The 25263-nt window shown below is 48.6% G+C and overlaps 1 protein-coding gene across 2 annotated transcripts in view; it reads left to right on the forward strand.

Moving 5' to 3' along the window:
- Positions 1-25049, forward strand: part of LOC124470133 (netrin-G1-like) — a 35150-nt gene extending 10101 nt beyond the window's left edge. For both annotated transcript variants that reach the window (XM_047023886.1, XM_047023887.1), the window contains exon 3: positions 24402-25049. In XM_047023886.1, coding sequence (XP_046879842.1) covers positions 24402-25049 — 648 coding nt within the window. The remainder of the gene's footprint in view (positions 1-24401) is intronic.
- The last annotated feature ends 214 nt before the right edge of the window (positions 25050-25263 follow it).

A 25263-nucleotide genomic window follows, 5' to 3' on the forward strand; every position in this document is an offset into this window, starting at 1 on the left:
ATCATTTAGCCAATAGAGATGGACACTTGTATAAGACAGGGGTACTTCAGCACATTATCAAAATCCAGACGGAAGTGGGAATACTGCATTATACGCAATGAAAACCCATGTGATCCCAGACAGCAAAAACGTCTAGACAACACACTTTTTTTCTTAATTTCCGATCCATTAAAAAGGGGGGAGATCACTGAACTACGGGTGTATTTTGATGTACAATTCTGACCTTTCTCTAAGCTGATCCTGATTACGGCGCTTTTCGTCAGGCAGGAGGTGTTTTAACTCGCAGCCCCCCCGCCGTGTAGCGCCATCCCTAAAGAGCTCCGAGATGACATTTCGTTGAGAAACGAGCACACTGTCAGCAACAATATGCCTTGTTTTCGTATTTAAATGCGCAGCCCGCTCCATGCACATAGCAGAGAGTTTTGCCCGGGATCCAGTGTTTTGTGAGACAAACGTTGACATTCCATTTAATCGAATATTTTATTCATTCTATTTTCATGAGGATCGAGATTTGAAAACAGGGCACAAAGCGGCTTTTCAAAAGTGCTGACACTTAAGCGACGTTGGACTCAGGTTGGAAATATTAGCATTTTAACAGTATTGAAAAACTAATTACTTATTCAATAGGCCTGTTGAACATCAGAGGGGTACTAAGTAGACTATATCCATGAATTGGCTTTCATCTTTGTCAGACTGAACAGAATCGAGAAGGATTGAAGTGCTCACCAGAAACGCAAATTGTGTATTGGAACCAACCCAGAGAGCTTCAAAGTTAACGTATTTGTGTAATTTCCCAAGCTAGAAGTGTAAGTGATTGTTTCCTCTGATTCTTGATCACATTCGGAATAAACAACTAACATGCCTCCATCTAGTTTGTTTTGTGCATGATTTGTTCTTTCATAATTCTCACAAAAAAATGCTGTTCCAGTCTTGATTGAATTTATCAAACACGATCTTAATCTGCTCTCAAGGATATTTTCCCCTTTGACTGATTTAATTTCCCAGAAAGCCACACTTGAACCTAACCTTAAGCACCAACCACAATCACTTTGTAACACAGGGAATTATTGTCCGAAGATAAATATTTTCTAGTGTCAGGAGCTAAAACGCAGAATCTCAGCTAAGGCTACACTCGGAGGAGTAGGCCGCCTCTCCACATTTCCCTGGCGAAGCTCGAACACAAAGTTTGCATGAGCTCAGCGGCGATCAGGGATTTATTTCATTATTCTTCAACTCTCTCCCGATCCCTAGACCTGGCTCTTATCTGCCTGCCTTGGGCCGCCGCAAGAAAAAACCTAGAAGTAACTTGAGAGTTCCACATTCCCAGCCCAGGCTTAATGTAACCACCTAGCACTGCATGGCTATCGTCCGCAAACTCCCGTGCAGGATGAGACTCGGCTGTACCGATACCCCTAACACTCTTAACTCCCCTGCTGTTCTACACACTCCGCTGATGTTGTGAGCTAGAAGGCTAGTCAGGTGCCCCTGCTCTCATCAGACTTTGGTAGTTCACCATCATCACCATCCTCCTCATCTTTGGCGTCGTCGTCGTCATTCACCTGAAGCAGTCAAACAGATCAAACCATCTAGGCTGCATCAGAACGGTTACAGAAGGGAGCTAGCAGCGTTGGTGATGTTCCTGTCGGTGTGAATTCCATAAAGGGCATTCGACGGGCGCCACAGCTTGCGTGCTGCCAAAACAAGATAAGAGAGAGCTTCCTCAATTTAACCCTCCCGTTATGTGCTGCGTCAAGCTTATATCAGCCTGTGCTGTCCTTGTGGTAAAATGAGCGGTGTGTGCCGGTAACAGGGAATCAAACAGCGGAAATTTCCCATTATCGTGAATGGCTTGTCTTTGTTTCCAACGTTAAACAGTATGTTTAAATAAGATAGATGAGAGTAGGGCCTAGGCCGACTACTGTATTGCATGCCACAGATGTCAGACATATTGTATTCATATTTTGTAGACATGAATAGTCTCACTGATAAGAAGCCGTTATCAATCTCGGATAGCATGGAGACAGCAGCATCCAATTTATTTAGTGGTAAAGTTGACCCCAAATCATATAAAATCATATCCTCATAAATGACAGTTCCATGAATGTTGGGAAATTAACGGTTTCCATTGGATTAGTCTCATCAGTCATCATTATCATAATGCTTTGAGGAGGCCTTGCTGTTGAGGCCTTGTATATTGACTTCCAGTCACACCAAACAATCACGTTGTTTCCATGCTAAATATGCCCAGAACACCCATCCCAACCATTTGGAGCTTGCATGAATTTCTATGACACAGGGATTTAAAAAAAAAGTATTATGACTAAGGATTTTTCCTCTTTCTCCTCCTCTAATGCGGGGCGAGTGCCAAATCCCTCTCATGGTAATAAGGTTTTTTTGTTGGGTTTCACAGTTCATTGCGCATGGTAAATTATCGTCTGAAACCCCCTCTGTGTATGCGTTTTCTAAGAATAGCCGTTTTACAGTGGTCGCCCATCAGAAGGAGGGTTTAGGGATCCATTGACTTTTAATTGCTGTTGGTGCCTCGGGGGTGGCTGTCCCCTTAGCTTTCACGGCGCCGCCACGCTTCGGTGTGTCGCACGACGCAGCAGCGACTTTCAGAAGCCTTCTTTTACCGCTGAAAACATACGCTAGACCTGGCCGCAGACATGTTCCACAAGCAGTGGCGTAACTATAGGGAGTGCAAGGAGTGCAGCTGCACTAGGGCCCGTGGCGAAAGGGGGCCCGTCCTCGATGTAAAAGTGAGACAACCTGACCGGGCCCCTTAAGGCAATCTGACCGGGCCCCTTGCACCGCTCTAAAACCGCAAGTTGTAGATCACATGTGATCCAGTCTTATGAATTCGCAAACATTTCTCAATTATGGTGTCAGTTATTCAGAATTTTGAGCTATCACCTGCCCAATAAACATTTTAAAAACAGTCAGTGTTAACAACAGCAAATAATTCATTTTTTCTCATTTGCCTTTTGCTGAATGACACAAATCTCGTTTTTATTAAGTAATATTGCCCTCGAAAAATAGCAAGGATGTCTGGGTAATATTGTTGTCAAAGATTCCCGCCCACCCACACACGATTGTTCCCATCCAGTTGTTGGAATACCACAGACAGTTGTTGTTGGGATACTACAGTTGTGTTGCATTAGCGTTTTGAAGCGAATTAGGCTACCCCATGCCATTCCCTTTAACATAAAAGTGGCTCCAGAAAGCGGCAGGAACGAAAAGAGCAAGATGTAAGGGTGGTAAAGCTGTCAAAACTATCCTCATTTGGATTTGTGTCGAAGCGTGTTGAAGAGGACACTACGTCTGACCCCCAGCCCGGCAACAGCAATGAGTGTGAAACTCAGCCACCAGGGTAGGCTAATAATTACATAACGTTTACTGTCTGGTGTATGCAGTTGACATGGCTATTAAACGTCATAAAAATTCACATATAGGCCGAGGCCATACCAGGCAGCAGCCAGGTTAGATATAATAAACTATGTGCAGGATGTAGTCGGAAAATAGCTAAAGCTAGATAGACTAAATGTAAACTAGCATATCTAACGAACATAAAATCAAATATTCACCATCGAAGTGACTGTTTTTTTTTTACTAGTACCCAGATAGCACACATGACAGATCGAAACGTCATTCATAACGTCGGATAAGCCTCGGTAAATGATCAGATTTTCTTTTCATCTCTGTGCTCTATTTAAACGTCGCAGATACGTCGGCTCATGACTGACTGTTCCATTATGCTCATTCCGTGTTGTAGCAAGCATAATCTAGAGCCAGAAACTCGCGAGTCAGAGACGTTCACTTTTTAAACCGTCATCTATCTTCACATAGAAGGAGCAGTCGTTACCCTTAATTGTACATCATAAGTAGCCTAAATTTCCTTGCGCATCGCTAAGGTCAACAGTCAATAATTTCGCTTGACGATAGGTCGGTAAGGGGCCCGTTGGTGAGATCTGCACTCGGGCCCGCCAAGTACTTGTTACGCCGCTGTCCACAAGAGCTGGAGCGCAGTTAGAATCGTCTTAACAGAAGATGACGTGCTGATATGCACACACGGGCAGTAACACTATGATTTACTTTATGTGGATTGGGGGAACGGAGAAAGATAAAACGTGTCTGGAATGTGTAAGAGCGCGTGATCCCATCCCTCATTAGGATCAATAGTAGGGGGTCGCAGAAGGCTGTGTTCAGAGACACAGGGCGTGGAGTCTGGGAGACGATTCTGCTGCCGACGAGCCTTTAGCAAGGCATATTAACAACCTATTTGAGGGGACATTTGTGTGCGTGTGCGTGTGTGTGTTTGAAGTGTCCAACGAGGTATAAGATGAATGCTAGTATGTGGTTCCCGGATGTCAAAACAACCCCATTTGTGAAACAGAAGCAGAGATAAACAGCCAGTCACTTTGGAATGCTAAGTGTCCTATAGGTAAAATAAACAAATCCATTTATAAGATTTACAATCAATAACAAAGCATGCTTGACAATGACCACTGAGAGAGAAAAGGAAAATAAACGTAAACCTTACAAATGAACGTGATTACTAAGTCTCTCACTTAGGGGGAAGGATTTTCAAGGAGACTGAAGTAAATCCTCTTTCAGAAAAAGAAAAAAACGATTCAGAATACTTTTTTTCTTTTTTTCAAGAAGAAATGTGAAGAATGTGCTTTCACAAAGGCTGAGGAAGGTTTTCTTTTTCTCCCCCTGGCTGTTTCCTCCTCTCGGGTTGGCCTTGAGGTCCTTTCCTCCTTCTCTGCAGCGTTTGAGGAGTGGCAGGGGCTGGCCGGCTCAGTCCGACTGGCCCTAGACAGCCCCTCAGATTACCATGATTGACAGATCAGAAATCCAATGATCTGTTGTGTCTGGCCCAATGGTAAGCAGGGAGCACATTCTAAATCAATAGCAATGCTATCAGAATTGGAAATCAAATACAGAGTGCTTCCCTGAGAAGCATGTGTATAATGACATTTTGTGCTGAATGTGATCGATTTGTGATGTGTTTTTCTGTCTCTATTGACAAAGCCTTTTCAGATATTAGTGAATTGTTGTGAGTGGGACTGTTTTTTGTCTTTTGGACCATCAAAAGATAAAGTTGCACTGCCAGAGAAGACACACTGAGTAGTTGAAAACATGTCTTATTTTTATTTATTTTTACAGCTGAAGGATTGTTCATATCAGAAAGAGAACAGCCGATCCCGTACGCTTCTCTGGGTTTAGGCTAAATATATACAGTTGCCCTTTCCTAGAGCCTAGTTTTACACATATGGTAAATATGCTGGTATCAGAAAAGCAAGTTGCCCCGTAAGCGAGCATCTGTCCCGCGGAGAATATCGCTCAGTGAAAAGGACAGTGTAGAATATGGGCTTGCTTAATTAAAGACCAGAAACCAGGGCAGCTATTTACTCTTAATTCGGACATAAATCTGCAGTTATTGCACGAGCGAGACCGTCTCCAGCAATTTAGGAGAGGCCCAGGAGTCTCCCTTTAGTGACTCGTCTCTGATTAAACCGAAAAGGAGAGCTGCAGTCTCTTACCCGGAGGTAAAAGGACTAAAAAGCTGAATCAAACTGAAGGTGGTGATGTTGTTACTAGGCTGGATATTGAGATGGTTAGCATTTTATTACCCGGCTCAGGACAGGAGTCTAATCGGTAAATTGAGTCTGGACTTGCAGTGTCTGCAGGTCCTGTGGCCTCTGGGCAGGAGAGATACAGGGGCTGGCATTTAAACCTCTCCAGAGAGACTTCCTGACACTGGGTTTTTCTCCCTAATTAGCTATTGGTTTGACTTGTGGTGGATTGTCACCACACGCCAAACAGCGTTTGTCCATCACTCCTGTGTGACAGCCTTGTAAGTGGAATCTGTAAACGTGACTATGGAAAGTGTTGTCTGGAATTGTAGGGGAAATGACATGTCTGTGATTTGTACATGAATTGATTCAGATAGTTATGCGTGTCAGATGTGTGGACGAGGACTATATTTGCCCTCTACATGTTGTTCTTGCTCTGATAGCTCTGTTTCAATGACGCAAAATGAACTTTCTCGGCACGAACGTCATTTTACTGTGTCAAACGACCAGACACCATGACGTTAGGTGTCGTCCACGGTTGCTATGACCACTCCCTCGCGGGACGGTTCTCTCTCATAACCTCGAGAGCTCTTACCCAGTTAGAGAATGGGCCACCTCACTCACGTCCTGCTATCAGCATGTGCTTTCATAGACGGAATAAAGCCAGGCTTTTGATCTTTCAAATACTGTCATGAAAGCCAGTCCATGCCTTTTTGATATCCTTTTCAGGCTACAGATGATACGACACTGGAAATGCATCGCAAGGGCACATCGTCATCACCTCCCGGGGCCACAAACGGCACACTCTCTTTCACATTTACCATCCAATCACACATCTTTTTTTTTTTTTTACAAGTCATAATCCTTCTTTGGATGAGATTTTGTTTCTGTCTAGTAGTTTGGAATCTCTCCGTGATGTGCAGTCGGTGAACCCCACAGCCGTACGTTCCTTTGCTCTCTCGCCTCGTTGGAGGTTCCCCCCCTATTCTATCCCAAGCTTGTATCACAAATGCAACTGGCATAAAATCCCCTTTGCTGAGACAGCCACTAATTCTGTGCTCGTTTTCGATTTGGCTTTGGTACAACTAAGCAATTTTGTTCTATTCCCTGTCGGATAAATTACACACCACTAATAATCCTAATTAGTTCTCGTAAGTATTTTTTCCCTACAAAAACATTCCCGTGGCGAAGAGAGAAGTTACAATGGGTGCATGTTCGAATCCCCCCCTTGTTTATTTTGAGGTAATCAGTCCCAGTGTGACCTTCGAGATAGACGTACGCCTAATGTAAATGAGTGTGTATTGCAGATTTGTATATAAATAGAATAAACCCAGAAGGACTACCTCATCGGGCACGTCATTGCAAAATCTTTTCCAAATCATAACACATGTTCTAAGCAAATGACTACCATTAGTCTCCAAATCCTATCAGGCCAGGTTCTCCAGAGTTTTCACCCCTATGGAGGTAGGATTACATAAACCGTAGCTAAAGATATTGAATAACTCTCTAGTTTTCCTCTCTCTACATATGAGAAGCAAATCCCCTATTTTCCCCATGGAGACATGGAAGATAACGCTTGCTGCACGGAAGCCCTCATTTGCGATATTGATGGCAACTCTTTTCAGCTCAGGGCGCTGATCTTGGAAAATGGATCATGAAAGTGTGTGTGTGTGTGTGTGCGTGTGTGTGTATGTGTCTGAGTGAATGTGTGTGTGTGAGTCTGTGCGTGTGTGTGCGTGCGTGTGAGTGTGCTCGTAGGAGCACATGTGGCAGAGCAATGGCGTCTTGACTGCCAGGAGATGAAAACAGCCCGTGAGTCAGGTCTCCGTGCCAACCCACAGGATTTACCACAAAACAGTCTTTGTTGGAAGTTGTTGGGTTTTTGTTTCGCAACTGCTGGTTTTTCCCCACGTTGAATTGATTCCGTGTGCCGCAAAAGCTGAATGCAAAATCAATTCAGAAGAAAATGGTTTGACGGCAGTTGCAAAGACGAGGACCTTTGGACCTCAGCAGGAAGAGGTTTCCCAGAATGCCAACCCTGTTTTCAAACGATGCAAGAGACACAGAACAGTTTTGCTGAAAACTGTTGCGGTATAATCACATGAAGTGTGTCAGCGTTAACAGGTAACTCTGCTCGATAAGGTTACTGGGGCGGGTGCTGATAATTGGAGCATTTCAAAGGAAAGAAGAGTGAAAGAAGAAAGGAAAGAAGGAAGGTAAGAAGAGGAAGGAAGTAGAGAAGGAAGGAAGGAAGGTAAGAAGGGGAAGGAAGGAAGGTAAGAAGGGGAAGGAAGTAGAGAAGGAAGGAAGGAAGGTATGAAGAGGAAGGAAGTAGAGAAGGAAGGAAGGAAGGTAAGAAGAGGAAGGAAGGAAGTACAGTAGAGAAGGAAGGGATGTTATCGTTGTGTGATCATCAATCTACACAATATTGGTTTAATTTGGACTGAGTGCGGTTGGCTGCTCAAATTGGGTGTCAGACCATTGTGCTGACTGGATGCCTGCCTTGCGAGAAGCTCTCAGCCAGTGAAACATTGGCAGCAGGCAAGCAGCAAGCAGGTTTGCTGTGACAGGGCAATGCCTGCTGGGAAGTGTAGGTGGAGGGAAGCATATGGCTGGCTCTGTGTTTACAGGGAAATCATTAGCATAGCAGCCATCCTTTGGAAAGGAGCCGTTTGACTTGGCACTAGCCTTCAGATTTCTGCTCACTGAGCGGATGCCGATCTCTAAAAGGAGAGGTCAACTCACCTAGATTATGTAAGGGTGTCAACGGAGTATCCGATATGTAGCATTCATAATAGTTTATTTGCATATTATCAGACCGTGTCTGTGACTCTCCAGCTTAGGGAACACGTTAATACCACAGTAGGCAACCAGACGTGGTATTTTAAATGTCGTTTTTTTTTCCCCCATCTCCGTCCCATGTTGTAGCCGTTTCTGTGGTTTTCGGTCTGAATGACACGATGGGTATGCGATTTCTAGCTGACTCACGACAGGCAGACGGCCGGAGTTGTGTTGAACAACAAGGCGCACTGTCATTCCGTCGTGAATCAGAGGACGTCGGTGAGTTACCTGGCGGAGGGGGAAGTGAAAGGTTTGAATAATGAATACAATCTCTGGAGGGGTGAGAAGAAAGGATTCATAATTGCATGTTGTCGGCGCCTCGGCCAAGAGGACGCTTCACACAAAGAGAGACCCAGGCCAGGACTGTTATTAAGGAAGCGGCCCATTTATCTCCCTTCATCGGGCGTGATTGGTATCCTTCCTGCTCTTGCCCCTCGTTCTCCACACTTAAAGGAGGCCTGATTAGACTCCTGACCCAGACAGACGGCGTCCACACATCCACCGTTTGATTTGCGGCGATTCGGAACGCGAGTCGGTCCGAGGGGGTCGTGAAAAAAGACATTATTATCGCTTCTGACGTTTTTCGAGATGTCGTCCCTGCCCCGAAAGGGCTGCCCTTGCCTTCTGTCATGGAACTGCTCCCACCAGCTCTCCCAGGTACGCATCACTGACGTCTGTGTTACCTTTGTTAAAAACTGCACATGCCCTGGGCCTTGTCTCTTCTTTCCTCAGCTACAAGTGCAACTTATGAATATTCATCAGAGAGCTTTCAGCGAGGGCCCAGTGAAAACAACAGGAAGATATACGTGTGACTGGCAGCCACATAACATCTCCTCCAGCCCTTCTGGATGTCGGGCTGCCTCCAGCATAACAATTAAAAACCCACCTGATAATACCTCTGTCACGAAGACAGCTGTCACCCAGTCAGCCATGTTTTTCCTTTGTTGTGCGGTCTCAAATGAACAAACGGGTATTCTCAGAGTGCAAAAATGTTGTCCTTTCCCTCTCTTTTTCTTTCCTCCGGGAAGGAGAATATCACATCGGGGATGCTTTCGCTTTTTGCTGTCGAAGTAGCAGATGGTTGACGTTCTGTGGACAGTTTTGAAGGTCTTCAACCCCATGAATTTGCCTGAAAATGTAGGCTACCTTCGTTATGGTTATTCCAACGCTGTATTTATCTTGAGCTTTGGAACTTGTAATTGAGCACTGTAAGTTAGCAACACAAGTAGAGCGTCGTGAATATTATTGATGGTGGTGTCGGCTATACACTGTTTCCTCCATTGGGAAATGCTAATGTTTGCAAGCTTTAACTCATACGTTTAAATCACTGGAAGCACAATCATTACATTAAATTACAGTAACATTATGACATACATCACGTTTATCACCACACTGTCATGAAGCACGCCTCTACACCCTTGTAAATGGAGTGCGTAGATCAATCAGCTAATGTTGAGAAGGTAACAGACAACGATATTTAATCAGCCTACAGCAGAAGAAACCTGCGCGCCACACCATAATCCTTCCCCACTGCAACATCCTGCCGCTTCACCCCCCCACCCCCCCCTCCCACCTGAGGGAAAAGCCAATTATCAATTCTGTTAAGCGGGGTGACCTGAGGGTTAGAGAAGGGGGGTTGGGGGGGTTGTTGTGTCTGTGTGTGTGTGTGTGTGTCTGTGTGTGTGTATGTGTGTGTGGGGGGGGGGTGGGGTGGGTTAACAGCAGCCAACACCTTTGCCCTCCTGTGACGACGGAAGGGCTGGGTGGAGGGTTCCGCTAAGTGGAGAGATGTGGGCGCAGGCTGGGAATGTGTGAGTGACACGGCTCTGGCCAATCACAGGCTGGCGACGCTGCGCCAGGCTGAGGCCAGGGGGAGGAGCTAACCAGAGCCCTGGTTAATGACCCTCTCTGCTCAACACATGAGGGTGTTGGTTAGGAGGAGTCACTTCATATTTCACTCTCTCTTTCTCTCCCCCCTCCCTCCCTCCCTCCCTCCCGCGTTCAGACGACGACGAGAAAAACTCTTTCCGGGTGTCACCTCTAACCCTCCCTCCCTCTCCCTGGCTCTGCCTCTCTGAATTCTCTGGAGCATGCAGCACCTCTGTGACATGGGTGAACAACACGGCTCGCAGGAGATCTGAGCCTTTTGAATCCAATCAAACGGCAGCCTTCGTATCAACCGTGGGGCTCCAGACTCACAGCTCACAATCAGACCAGAACAATGGTTGAGTTTCACACGATTTCTTTCATCTATGCAAATAGATGAATCAAATGCTAATCATTTGGTTAACACTTCAGACCCAGGTGTTGGTAATGAGCGTTAGTTAATAGGTAGCAAAGCCCTTATAAAATGCTTATTAACATTCATATTTGTTAATAAGAATATACTGTATGTGTTAATAATATTAGTAAGGGTTAGGGCTTGGGTTAGGGTTATTGTACGATGAGATCCATGTTAATTAATCGGCAAAAGCCCCTCATAAGATGTTTACTAACAAAAATATGTGATTAGACTAACTTACTTAACTTACTAAGGCTTTCTTACCTATTAATGAATGCTTATCACAAACACCTGAATCCAAAGTGCCACTAATATTTGATATGCACTCAACTATGTCAAAACCGTTTTATTTGTTTGTTCAATAATATTGTAATTATTTCATTCTAATTGACAACGGGCTCTGTTTCGATGGTTAAATGTTGCGGTGTTCTGTCATGTTGGACATCATGCGACTGTCACTGCAGCAAGAATGGCCTTCGACAGTGTGTGGAATCGTCATCGAAACACACCACAGTCGAGAGAGGTGAACAAGCCGAAGTGTGCCTGTCTGTGTGTGTATCGTCCGTCGTTGCATCGAGTACCCTTCGGTACATCGCTGGTGTGGGCTTGTAACGCATCCACCCAGACGTAATGCTAGGGCCCTGTAAAGACAAGCTGGGCCCCCCCCCACTATGTGGGTGGGCTGGCTGGTCCTTTGTCCGTGTCAATACACGACCAGCGGAGACCCATTGATTTCCTCACTCTTGCTTTTTGAAAGGACAAAGTGCTTCGTGTTAAAACATTCGCTTCCGCGGTCAGTGTGTGTGTCCTGTTTGTGAAGTGTATGTGGCAGTGTGTCTGTGTGGGGGGTGGGGGGGTGGGGGGGTGGGTGTAGCACAGACAGACACGTCTCTGGGTATTTGGTTGGGTAAATATCTTTTATTTTAGCGTATACGTTTGGAAAGTTAATGCCGTAGAAAGCATATTCATCGTGTATTAGGTTTCAGCTCTGTTCACATGCATTTTTAGGGGACAAAATTCCTGGAAATCTTACCTACATACCTTGACACCACAAGTACAGACAGATGAATGTTCCCTACAACTGACTGACAAAGCATCAGTTACAAAATAGGTTTGTTCAGCTCTGCTAGTGACCCTGTATGTCGAGTTGAGCAAACATGGATTTGTCACGTATCCCAGCAGTGCCTACGTATGTGCTGGTATTGCAGTTCAGTAACCTGATTTCATTATCTGTATTGGCAGTCGTATATCCATTAAAAAGTGAAGACAGGGAGGGAGTTTGGCAGGACTGCCTCACCTCTCTGCCAAAACACGCTCTCTACGGGTCTCCATGTGAAGCCTCTCTCTCCGTCACACACACACACACACACGTGTGCACGTACGCATGCACGCCAGCTTGCTCCACACACACTGCCGCGAACGTGGATCTCCAGTCTTCCATGTTGTTAATAGTGGAAGTATGCTGTGTGTGTGTGTGTGTGTGTGTGTAGAAGGTGGGGGGGGACGGGGTGGGTTGTGAAACATTCAATCCCCTAACCTGCGCCCTGAACATGTATTGATTCACTCTGTGCAATGGGGAGACATGCGCGTCGTGTGGACATGCTGAGTGCGAAGTGTGTGTGTGCATGCGCACGCACGTCCCTGCCTCCGCTGAGACTGACTGGCGTCCCCCCGACCGCAGCCCGCGGACTGTGGGCGGGGTCGACCTTTGACCCGCGAGCGACAGGGGAGGTCAGAGGAGGGACCGGAGACACGCGACTCTGCTCTCCTCTCAGCCGAGGAGAGATGACACTCGCACCGCGCTCACTCACACCACACACACAAACACACACACACACACACACAGTCTCACTCGCACCGCAAGCTCTCGCCCCACAAACCCCCACACACGCAGTGGCGCACACACCACACACACACACACAGTCTCATCCACCCTGGACCCAGCCTCCAGGCTCATGGCTCAGTCGAGATAGCATCTGTGGTATTGAGCAGTGTGCATTACAGCCAGCCCTCTCTCTCCTGGTGCTGCTGCAAAGTCAGAGGTAACCAGAGACACAACCCTCCTGAATTATTCTTATGAAGATGCTTTTACCGATGTGGAGGAGTCTGTTCAGGGATTCTTTACTTACTGAGGCAAGGAAAGAGACATTTGAGGACCGTTGGTGGTGTCGGGCGGTAGCCGTTCTTGCCGGTGTTGTATGTTTACTCGAAATACCAGTTTGACTGACTTGGACTGCACTGTACATCACGTTAATAATCCCCGTACATGTGCCCCAAAGTATCCCATACTGCACTGGGGTGTTGCGTCACCAGCATTTGCAACGCTTCACACTTGTCTTACCAGCACCTGGCATTTCACACTCCCTCAGTGGCCCTGTCTTCCCGGAACATTCTAGAATGGGCTGAAATGTAGGCCAGCCGGGCGGGCTGTCGCTTGGCCAGGTGGTGAGGGGTGTGATGCAGAGGGGGGAGAACGCAGGGATGAGGAGAAGATGCTGCCTCGGGTCCTGCTGGAGCATGGAGGAGGTGCTTTCATGGCCACCTCACTGACTGACTGGAACAGATACATTGAAAGACATTAGACGGGAAGACAGAGGAAGGGAGAGACAAAGAAAGAGAGAGAGCCATAGCGAGACAGAGAGAGAAAGAGAGCGAGAGAAAGAGACTGGAAGACCCTGGATATGTGCTTAGCACCAGAACACCAAGAAGGGCTTTGAGATTGTTCCAGCTCCGAGAAATACAATCCCTGCTCCTCATCTTGCAATGTCATGTCTGTCAATCCCAAGTACAGAGCTATGAGCAGGAGCACCGTAGAGACAGGCAGGTGTGGGGGTGGAACAGAGCAAGCCACAGGAAACAAGAAATAGTTTGACAATAAATGGGAAATTGAATAAGTGTACACATCAGTTGGAGGGAACATCGCACAGAGATGAGAGTGGAAGGAGCAAAGGTGGAGGCTTCTGGAAGCATGGGAGATGACAGGTTCTGACTGTACAAATGTAAGCTTTTGTGAGGAGACGCTCCAAAACAAAGCTGTTGGGGAATTTGTGACATCAGTGTCACCAGAAAAGGATTTCCGGGGGATATTTCAGGATTGCCTACTTCTAAACTGACGGAAAAGTTCTTTTTTTCTCTCTCTCTAGTAGTTGGTGAGACTTTTGCAAGTGCTCATTGTATTGGGTGGGGATTGTAGATAAGTATCAATCTGTCAGAATATCTGACTAAGCAAGCATGATTCACAGTAGGGACTTTGACAGTGTAGCTGACGAACGAGCAAATCCACTAAATCTCAAAAGATAGAATAAATACCACAGTATATTCTCAATCATATTCCGTTTGCATACTTAACTATGAGAGAGATAACTATTTTAAACCACACCAACTGACATTCCCTTGATCTACAATATTCGCAAAGCTTCAGTTTAACCATCTGTGCTGTGGTGGTGGCTAGGAAACACAAATGGCATCGAATCTGTCTTTACTGTCAAATGGATCGCACTGCAGAGAAAAAGCGAATTCTTCAGTGTTTTTACCCTCATCCCTGCCAGAATCCAGACCCGTCACCCAGCCTCCCATATTTTGTCAGTGCGGGTCTCATGAGTTGGAGTTGCTTGGTTTAATGAATCAGCAACAGTGTTTAATTCCTCTTTCCTTTCAGCGGAGTGAGGTCGATTCGAGGAGCTGTTCCCTGTGGCCATTTGAGAGTTGTATTTTGTATTTTCTCTCTTTTGTCTGTTGCCTTTTCAATGACAGCTTGTCAAGGGCACAGACACAGTCCTCGCGGGGGAGCCTGTGCTCTCAGCGTGGATTTGAACATCTGCATTTTGTGACAGAATCAAGTGGATCCTCTTGAACGTTTCATCGTTCGAGGGGTTGCCATGTTTGCACTTGTGGATTGTCACTTCTGACAAGACCCATAGGGACACCTTTTGAAACGGCATTGCATTGTTAATAGGATATTGAACGATGCTTTCCATGTTCATGGGATGTTGTTGTGGACACGACTCACAATCCAGGAGGCGAAATGGCAAGCTGCTACAGTATGTGTCTGTGTGTCTGCAGTGACACGTGATTCTTCATGTGCCTATGTGTCCAGTGTGTAAAGTGTGTGTGTGGCAGTGTGTGTGTGTGTGCTTTCCTGCCCGCCTGCCTGTCTGTGTGTGTGCGTGTGTGTGTGCGTGAGCCTGCAGAGAGGAAAGGAACTGAGCTCTTTTTCCCCAGAGTCATGTGTCAATCATCTTCTCCGATCCCGAGGTGAAAAAAAGTAGTAGAAGAAGAAGTAGAAGGAGGAGGAGGCCCCCCAGTAGAATGACTAAGGAGCCCTTCCCTGATCTGAGGAGGAGCCTGGAGCTGAATATAAAGCGACACCAAAAGCAGGCAGATATCCTCACTGGGAATGCCTACGTTTACAACCGTATCGATTTTAATCATCCCTAAAAAGCCATGGCTTTTCAAAAAAAAAAGAATTGGAAAAAAAAAGATGTGAAATCTCCTGCCCGAGACGCCTCGCGCCGCAGAACTGAAAGCGTTCTGAATCACAGAGGAGTTCCCGGCAGAAAACGGCGTGGACGTCGACAGATTGGAATTTTTCCCTAATGCCCCTGATACCCCACCTCCAACCCCCACCGCCTACCCCCCAACCCCCACACGCCTCTCCCACCCACACACACGTTCCCCTCGGTGGTCCCGAGGTAATTATATCGTGCTAACTTTACCCCCTGGTCTGGAGACAGAGGGGCCAGACAGACACGTCTCTCCTTAATGAAGGGAGATTCTCCATCTCCAAATGGGCTGCTAATGAGTGGCGAGGTGGTTGAGAGGGTCTGACTCAGACCCCCATAGCTGTGTGAGGAGGAGCGGCCGCCTGCCAGTCTAACAGCAGTCCAGCGTTATTGGCAGCCAACTGGACCTGGTCCCCCGCGCGTCACCTTCTGACGAGAGCTCGTACATATTGAAATGGGGTGGGAGGGGGGGAGGGGTGAACATCCATGTGTGGATGCTCAGGGCTCGGTATTGATCCTGGTATGTCGGTTACGCTGATCTTCTGTATCCTTTCGCATCATTTCTTTTTTTACGGGAATATTTCTGTCTGTCTCTCTCTCTCTCTCTCTCTCTCTCTCTCTCTCTCTCTCTCTCTCTCTCTCTCTCTCACACTGTCTATCAATCTATCTATATATCTATAAATACTCTACTACAGTATCTATATGTACAGTAGATACTATACAGAATAATATATTCTTGTATACAGGGAAACAGCTGTCCTTGAAAACCCACCGTCCCCCCTGACATTGAAAGGTGTCCAAACCATTTCAACTGGAATCAAACGTATCCACAAAAAATCTCAAAACCCCCTCTTCCACATCCTGTGCTGACGATCCCCCTTCCTACCGGCCTGACCTCTCTCTCTCTCTCTCTCTCTCTCTCTCTCTCTCTCTCTCTCTCTCTCTCTCTCTCTCTCTCTCTTGCCTGATCCCTCCCTAATTACACCCGGCCGCCGCCGCTCCTCCGCTCTGATCCACCTCAGCCCCGCTCCCAGAGCGCCCCGGGGTATGAATCCAGGAGGCTGTGCTCTCCTCCCCCCCCCTCAGAGGAAGTGGCTCTCTGGGGCTCTCCCTAGTTCTCAGTACACAGGGTGACAGCGTCTTTACCTCTGCCAAGGTGACAGGGATTCTCATCTGTCTGGCGAGCTTATGCAGGACAGCAGCGCTGTTGTCCTGGGGTTGTCCGTCAAGGGAGGGGAGAGAGGGCCGACTGGTGGAGGGGGTGAGACAGGGGAGAGGGGCGACTGGTGGAGGGGGTGAGACAGGAGAGGGGCGACTGGTGGAGGGGGTGAGACAGGGGAGAGGGGCGACTGGTGGAGGGGGTGAGACAGGGGAGAGGGGCGACTGGTGGAGGGGGTGAGACAGGGGAGAGGGGCGAAAGGTGGAGGGGGTGAGACAGGGGAGAGGGGCGACTGGTGGAGGGGGTGAGACAGGAGAGGGGCGACTGGTGGAGGGGGTGAGACAGGGGAGAGGGGCGACTGGTGGAGGGGGTGAGACAGGGGAGAGGGGCGACTGGTGGAGGGGGTGAGACAGGGGAGAGGGGCGAAAGGTGGAGGGGGTGAGACAGGGGAGAGGGGCGACTGGTGGAGGGGGTGAGACAGGGGAGAGGGGCGACTGGTGGAGGGGGTGAGGCAGGGGGAGATGTGAGAAATGGGTGGAGCCTGTGTAAGAATAAGAAAATGAGAGACAGACAGACAGATTAAACAGACGGACAGAGATAGAGATAGACAGATAAATAGAGAAATGGATAGATAGATGGATATATTTATAGAGAGATATACAGAGATAAACAGAGATACAGAGAGATAGAGAGAAAGGTTGTTTCCCTCTCAGCCAGTCAGACCACAAGGGATGTCTATGTGTCCAGACCCCGTGACCCAGGCTAGCCTCTGAGCTGAGCAGCCATGGTGCGGCTCTATAAATCTGCTTCCAGAAGCATCTCCAGCAGGCAGCCTTGCTCAGTCCCCAGCACGGCTGATGGGACTATTAAGAAACCTGGCAGGTTGTTAGCTGGTGAGTTGATCCTGCTACAGCTACCAAGCATTCTGTCTGAACACCGCCTCAATAATAGTACATGCAGTGGCTTCTTCTGTGAAACACAAATCGCATCTGTTTAGGGAGGATTTATTCATGCTGTAGTTGTCAAGAATGCTGCTCGGTTTTCTTCGTTCTGTCTGAAGATTCTGCGGTGACTTTGTTTGCATGGGTTTAACATACAAGGTTCAGGTTTGCAGAATATTTGATTTATTTTTCTCCAATCAATGCATGAGTCACGGAAATAGGTTGAAAAAAATAAAAACGAAAACACTGCATTACTCTCAGGAATGACTGAGTCTATGAAACATCTATGCCCAGACAAAAGAACTGAGAGAGAGAGAGAAAAATGTTTTCTTCGTGAGTAGAAGTTATTATGCTAAAGTTGTATTTTCACCGGCTGACTAATAGAGACTTTGAGGAAAGAGTTCCTAATTCAGAGGGTCAAGAGGGTCAGACTGGCCTTAAAGTAATCGGAGCAGGGAGAGCAGCGATTCAACTGCTGACTGTGTCATTGCAAACAAAATCCACCTCGGCAAGATGACGAACGCTTTGGACCATTCTGAGAAGTCGGATATCAATGACCCATGTTAGTTTTTCTCATGGAATCAACCCAAAGCAACCTCCTATGATGGCATGACGTGCCTGATTTTAGCGTACAATATCCGTCAAAACACATCCACAGGAGAAAAAAATACAAAAATAATCATCTGCAGACTCGAGAATAATCATTTGCATTCGTGCATCGTTTGCGATCGCCCCAGTCTACCTGCGATGCATAATTCATCCCGACTTTAGCGACCATGTATAAAACATCGGCAGGTGCTCAGTGTTCCGCGCAGGTGTTCGTAAAACAAGGTGCAGTTGGACGCGTCGACGCGCTCCTAAGACCCACCTTTGTCTGAGAGGTCTGCCGAGCCTGGCTTACAGTAGGGTCCCAGACGCCATCTCAAAGATAATAGAATATCAATTTGTTTTTATACGCCGTGAACACAGCGAAGTGGGGGGAGGGTCCGACTCCCAGCCATGGTTTCGGGCCTCATGAATCTCCTAAACGGCGTCGGGGTGGCGCGGTGGGCGTGACAGCGAGACGTTTACCCATCGTCGCGCCTCATAAGCTGCCAGCCGCCAGGCCCCCCCTCCCTCCCCCCCCCGCTCCCCGCCCCGCCGCGAGGACTGTCACCGCGCCAACACCGCTCGCATCAGCATTGGATTCCCCTCCCTCCCTCCCACCCTCCCACCCTCCCTCCCCATCCTATTCTCCCTGCCTCCCCTATACCCCCCTCGCCCCTCCCCGTCCTCCAGGGCGAGCATGCCCTTTCATCCGCGCCCCCGCTCCCCCCCAGGCGGGAGTCCTCAGTCAGGTGGTCACAGTAGGTCACTTTCATGGCTTCACGACAAAGAGGCATTCCGGGATGTGCTAAAAGATGATGACCATTAACTTGGTAAGTGTGTGTGTGTGTGTGGAGTAACAGACAGGGGGAGGGGAGTTAGCATCGCTGCTGTCAGTTCCTTACAGTTCCACTCACCCAATCCCGGTGACCTCTGACTGACCCTGGGCTGTTCTCTAAATGTAATTGTAATCCTTGACAGGATTCCACTGGGTCTCCATTACCCTCCCCTCACCGTAATCTGCACGGCACATCCACAATTCACACCACGCCGAGGCTACGCCTAGCTGTCTGTGTCACCCATCACCCTGGGATATACGCTCCCACAAAGGGGTTAGCATAGCCGGCAGCAGGGTGAGAAAGGAGAGAGAGCTGGAGAGAAAGACAGAGACAGAGAGAGAGAGGCGGAAGGAGAGCGAGAAAGAAAGAGAGCGAGCGAGAGGGGGATTGAAAATGAGAGAGCACGGCTTCAATCAAGCCTCTGGGCGATGGAGAAATCCTTCCTCTCACACAAGGTCTCATTAACGCGCGAGGGATCGGCTTAACCCCCACCTGGCGGAGGAGGGGAGGATAAGATGGGGGGGAGAGGCTGCGGAGGAAGAGAGGGGAGGTGAGGGAAAGGTGGAGAGGAGGAAGCAAAGCAGTCGGTAGCATGGGGGAGAGAGGGAGAGAGAGAGAGGGAGCGGATGAAAGGGAGAAGCAGAGGGACGTGTGTGTGTGTGTGTGTGTGTGTGTGTGTGTGTGTGGAGGACGAGGGGTGGCGTGGCGTCTTCCCTCAGACTCGGGGACCTTGGGCGGGTTTTTTAATAAAGCGTCGTTGTCAGCAGGGGCACCTGGAGACCAGGAGATGTGACCATGTGGCCGGGCCCAGGATTTTGTTTTCTCATCAGGATTTCCTGGGCTGAGGCATCTGGATGTGTTTGCCGATAAACTCTGCAAACACTTTAATCGCGCTCTGTGTCTGGGTGTGTGTGTACGAGTGCGTGCGTGCGTGTGTGCATGTCATACGTCTCTGTATATTTCCGTGCGTGGGTGTACTGTACTAAACACAGAGAGCATACAAAAAAAGATGAGGGATACGTGAGCTTTTCAACTCCCACGACTCCCCCAGAACAATGGCCACATGTTATCTTATGAACAGCTTGTGCTGTATTACTTTTGCAGACGTTTTATGCATGTGCGAACCATAAAAACCACGCCAGTGTTTTAGACCTGCATTCACTGTACCATGTCATTCACAAAAGCAATGTATCGCATGGAACCACATCTCGAGGAATGACCGTTTGTACTGTACAGCCCTGTAATATACACTGTGGTTGCTGTTGAGGAAGGACCTGAACCTCCCTCCACAAAGTAGCACAAAAACAAGGATTAGATAGAAAGAGAGACGGGGGCAAGAAGGAGGGAGTAAGGGAGGGGTAGATGAGAGAGATATGAGTGGAGGGAGGGAGAGAGAGGGAGAGAGAGGGAGAGAGAGGGAGCGGGATGAGTAAAGAGAGAGAAAGAGAGAGAGAGAGAGAGAGAGAGAGGAGTGGAGGGATAGAGAGAGAGAGAGAGAGAGAGAGAGAGAGAGAGAGAGAGAGAGAGAGAGAGAGAGAGAGTGGAGGGAAAGAGAGAGAGAGACAGAGGGAGGGAGCAAGGGAAGGAACGAGGACTCAATCTGTGATCTGGGTTACAAGTCCGAAACATCTGTCACACAAAAGGATTTGTTTGATTGGTGGGATCCGATACATCAAGCCTTGCTGTCAGCGGCCAGTAAATTTATATTCCCTCAAGTCTCGTCCTCCATCAGTGATGCTGGAGCCTAGTTTGTCACGCTGCACCACCCCATCTCCCTCACCTGACACGGCTCTCCTCCCAGGCCCCGGCTCGCAGCAGACACAGCAAGCCAGGCCTTCGCATGATAGCCTTTATATCGGCAACGTTTGCGTCCATATACTTTCTGCGTCTTCTACTTAGTGCAGTTTCTTAATCGGCGTTCCCACGTTTTGTTTTGGCGTCGTTGTCGCCAATATCAGAGAACCGGTCCTTTCAGTGTGGCTTGGTGCCAACGGAACAGGATGTTGTTTGAGCTAGATCTATGTGCGGAATACCGCCTAGCTGTTTGTCAGCGGAACGTTGGTGTCGGGGGGTGAAAACAGAGGCTAACGGTGATAACTCGATTGTTATGGACAAAAGCAATAAAGCGTTTCGGCTAGCGTAACCCTCCTCCTCCATCTCTCGCCGGTGTGGCCACGGAGATTGTGCTATCCGTTATGTGTCTGCCCTGGAAAGACTCGGCCGGCCAACCGTGAGGAGAACGCCTCCCCGCGACCCCAAGCACACAGGGAACATTTGTCTATCGACGCGGAGAATGGAAATGTTTGTGGAAGTGATTTGTTCTTTCTTTTTTTTTTACTTAATTTATCTTTCCCCTCTGTGAGAAGGTGAAATGAGCCTGAAACATTTGAATAAAAAACTGGAATGCCGCGGACACATTTGGGTCACGTGCACACACACACACACACACACAAACACATACATACATGTATTCACACACACTGACTTTACCAGACAGCAGGGATTAGATTAACCTAGTGTGTTTAGTGGGGGGGTTGACCACAACGTTCGAACCAATTTAGCATGACCTCCCTGCTCCATTGGCTCCAGTCATCTGGATAATCTAGGGTCTGTCCTCCCTGTCTGGTCTGGCGTTCTTCAGACTGGGATTAATAGCAACATCTGCATCAATTACATATTCATTGCTGTGTGGCGTAGCGACGTCAATGATCATAACGTGCGCCAAGCCGTTCATACTAGTGCTGTCAAACGATTAAAATGTTTAATCGCGATTAATCACACTTAATCGCACATTTTTATCTATTCTAAATGTCCCTTGATTTCTTTTTGTCCCATTCTTTTTTCAAATTGTAATGCTCTTATCAACATGGAAAAGTGGTTCGGATTGCTTCGTGCAAATATTTTTTGTTATTGAAAACAACATTGCAATCGCCTGGCTTTGATGAGGGGGCGGAGAATTCGCATCATCTGTGTGCTTGGCCATCAAGTGGTATTTCAGACTGGACGTGCTGCGATGATAGCTCAGTTTACAACGACAAAACACACAGATCACTTTGGTCTTGTCAATGGAACCATTTGGCAACTTTTTAAAAGTAAACTTTCCATTCAGAATCTTATTGGCATCCATTTCGGCGTCTCGCGCTCGCCATCCACTCAAAACGTAACGTTAACCTACTACCATAGAATGTCTCATATCCGTAAACGGGCTCTGCTACTACGCTTTAGCCGGATTGCAAGCCAAACAAGTGTGTGGCGTGCCTGTTGTTTTGTTTCCGGTCTAGCTAGATCCGGTGTGGTGTTGTAGTTTTTCTAACTTCGGTAGTTGTTGCAACAGCATGTGAAAAAAAACTACAAAGTTTGCTAGGCCAAAAAGAGCGTTAATCGCGCGATAAAAAAATTGACGCTGTTAATTTGGGTTTGCGTTAACGCCGTTAATAACGCGTTAAACTGACAGCACTAGTTCATACGCTAATAGAGTTCTCAGAACAGTAAAACAAAACACGCGTCGGACATTGATTTTGATTGGTCGTGGTCAGCACTTCATCTTTTCTCCTTTCCTATGTCGGTAGCTGCAGCTGTTCCAAATGACCAGTGAGGATATTGATCTTCATAAGGCACTATTTTGTTGTTAAGTGAGTGCTGGAGGGTAATGAAAGCTTTTGAACCTGTGTGTTCCCAGGGCTCTTCGAGGCAAGACAGGTGCTGCACAGCACATTTCCCGTCCGCTAAAAGAGATCGATAAGGCTACATCTGTGTCTGATTAGTATAATGCACGGGGGAAGCGTGCGTGTGCGGGCGCATGTGTGTGTGTTGGCGTGTGTGTGAGCTTGCCGTACTGTGCTGTCACGTGCTGTCGGCGACGCAAGACGACCCGAGAAGGCCTTTCACGTCCGCACGCTTTCCACCCTCCCATTGACTGACACCGTTCTTCCTCCCCCTGACCGCTACAACCAGAGTGAGCTACTGTCAAACAGACCGCAGACCTGAGGCACGTGAGCCGTTCCCTTTACGGGGCTCCCCTAATCCCCTAAGCTTAGGTCTACCTCAGCCAACGAGCCCCCTCCCTATCTGTTCGCGGGCACCGAAGCACCAGATGGTAGTTAATGGCACTCCTAACCTCTCGACGGCTCCCGTACATCCAAGTCCAAGTGGAAATTTCCGCTGCCAGCCCATCCCTGTTCCGTTCCGTTCGCTGCCACCATTGTCCGGCGCTCGGCGAGGACTGTGGGGGATGGAGCAGACAGGATATTAATGGGACCCTCTGCCATTAGAGGGCTAAACGTCTGGCAGGTACCCCTGCCTCTCAGTCACCTTGCCTTGGAGGACGAGGGACGACGCAAAGAGCTTATTAGCAGGGCTGAAAACGCCCCCTCCCCCCCTCCTCCCTTCTCTGTCTCCCTCTCTTTTCTTCGAACTCCTTCCCATCTCTGTACGCCTGTCTCTTTCTCCTGTCTTACATCAGGAATCGCTCTCCCTCCTGTCCCCTCCACCGGCGAGCCGCAGAGAGTGACATCTCCCACCTAATCAAGTGGCGGATTATCTTGTCCTGATAAATTGGAGGCCGTATCGCTTGAAAGGACCTTTCTAGAAGGACTTCCTCCCCCAGCTCGCGAGGGTCTCTCTCCGCAGACAGCTACATCAGCCTTAGGGGGAGGAGAACGTGGGCTGAAATGATTTGTGGCAAAGCGGACAAATGTTTCCAAGAGGGCTTTCTGTCGAGCAAAAAGGGGCTGGTGATGATTTTGAGGCCGCACCAAGATTGAGAGCTCCTCTGTTGTAGATATGCCGGTCAACTTCTTTTACGCATGGGAACCGAAGGGGCTTGTGGGTAAAAACAAAAAGCCATTAAGTTAGTAATGGTCCTCTGCAACAGCCCACTCCTAACCCGTGTCGTTTTCACTTCACGAAGGCGAACGTTCACAAACTCAGGCCACTTGGTCATTAGCCTTAGTCCCTGGCATGAAATTCAGACTGTGCCACTTTTTCGACACCTAGAGAATTGTGACGAGGCAGTTGATGGTCTGACCCTTAATGAGACGGAGCTTCCATCTCCACCCTCCCACTGCCACGCTGTCAGGACACCCCAGGACGTCCTCCTCATAACCGGGGTCCATCCTCCAGACTTCCCTGCTCGTGTGTTGTCGAGAACGGCCATGAGAGACAGACCTCCAAGCAGGGACGAGGGTGCCATAAATCACGCTGCGGCCACTTGGATAATCTGAGAGCGTATTCGGGGTTTACAGGGGGCCAGGGGTCAGAGGTGAGGAGGAAAAGAGCCTTGTAACGACTCGATAAAAAGATGGCTCTTTCGGTGTTTTATATGACTCCCCAAACACATGCGCGCACACACACACACACACACACGCACCTCATCTCATCTCAGTTCAGCAGTGCAGAGCCAGAGCCGAGGGCTTAGCGATTATACCTTGCCTCACATTAAACATCTCTGTTGTTATACTCGCACTCGCACTCCAGTCTCTTTTGAGGGGCGCCAACATAAATCACTGGATGTTTACTTGCGCTAACCAACAACACCTTCTGCTCTCTCTCTCTCTCTCTCCCTCTCTCCCCCTCTCTCTCTCTCTCTCTCTCTCTCTCTCTCTCTCTCTCTCTCTCTCTCTCTCTCTCTCTCTCTCTCTGTCTCTCTCTCTCCTTTCCCTTTTCCCCTCCCCAGGAGAACCCGTACATGTGCAACAACGAATGCGACGCCGACACCGAGGAGCTGGCCCACCCCCCCAGGCTCATGTTTGACTTCGAGGGGCGCAACCCCACCACCTTCTGGCAGTCCACCTCCTGGAAGAAGTACCCCAAGGCCCTGCTGGTCAACATCACCCTGTCCTGGAACAAGACCATCGAGCTGACGGACGACATCGTGGTCACCTTCGAGTCCGGTCGCCCGGAGCAGATGGTCCTGGAGAAGTCTCTGGACTACGGCCGAAGCTGGCAGCCCTACCAGTTCTACGCCACCGACTGCCTGGACGCCTTCACCATGGAGCCCAAGACGGTGCAGGATCTGACCCAGCACACCCTGCTGGACATCATCTGCACGGAGGACTACTCGCGGGGCTACGTGTGGAAGTACGACAAGACGGTCCGCTTTGAGATCAAGGACCGCTTCGCCCTGTTCGCTGGGCCCCGGCTGCACAACATGGCGTCGCTGTACGGCCAGCTGGACACCACCAAGAACCTGCGCGACTTCTTCACCGTCACCGACCTCAGGGTGCGCCTGCTGCGCCCGGCCACTGGGGCCACCATGGTGGACGAGAACAACCTGTCCCGCTACTTCTACGCCATCTCCGACATCAAGGTCCAGGGAAGGTAGGTGACCCCCCCCCTTTAACCCCCCCCCAGGGGGGGTTCCCCGGTGCCACACCTTCTCCGCCTAGTGTCTCGGTGCCGTTGTCAGGGACGCCGGTGGGAGGGTTTGGTGGAGGTCCCACGTTCGATGCCGCCCCAATTACCGGCACCTTCTAGCAAATTAGGCCTGCCGTTCTCTAATGATGCGCTCAGCTGTCGTACGGAGCCTTAATTAACGC

The sequence above is a fragment of the Hypomesus transpacificus genome, chromosome 8 (genome assembly GCF_021917145.1).
Source record: "Hypomesus transpacificus isolate Combined female chromosome 8, fHypTra1, whole genome shotgun sequence".
In the NCBI taxonomy this organism is placed as follows: Eukaryota; Metazoa; Chordata; class Actinopteri; order Osmeriformes; family Osmeridae; genus Hypomesus; species Hypomesus transpacificus.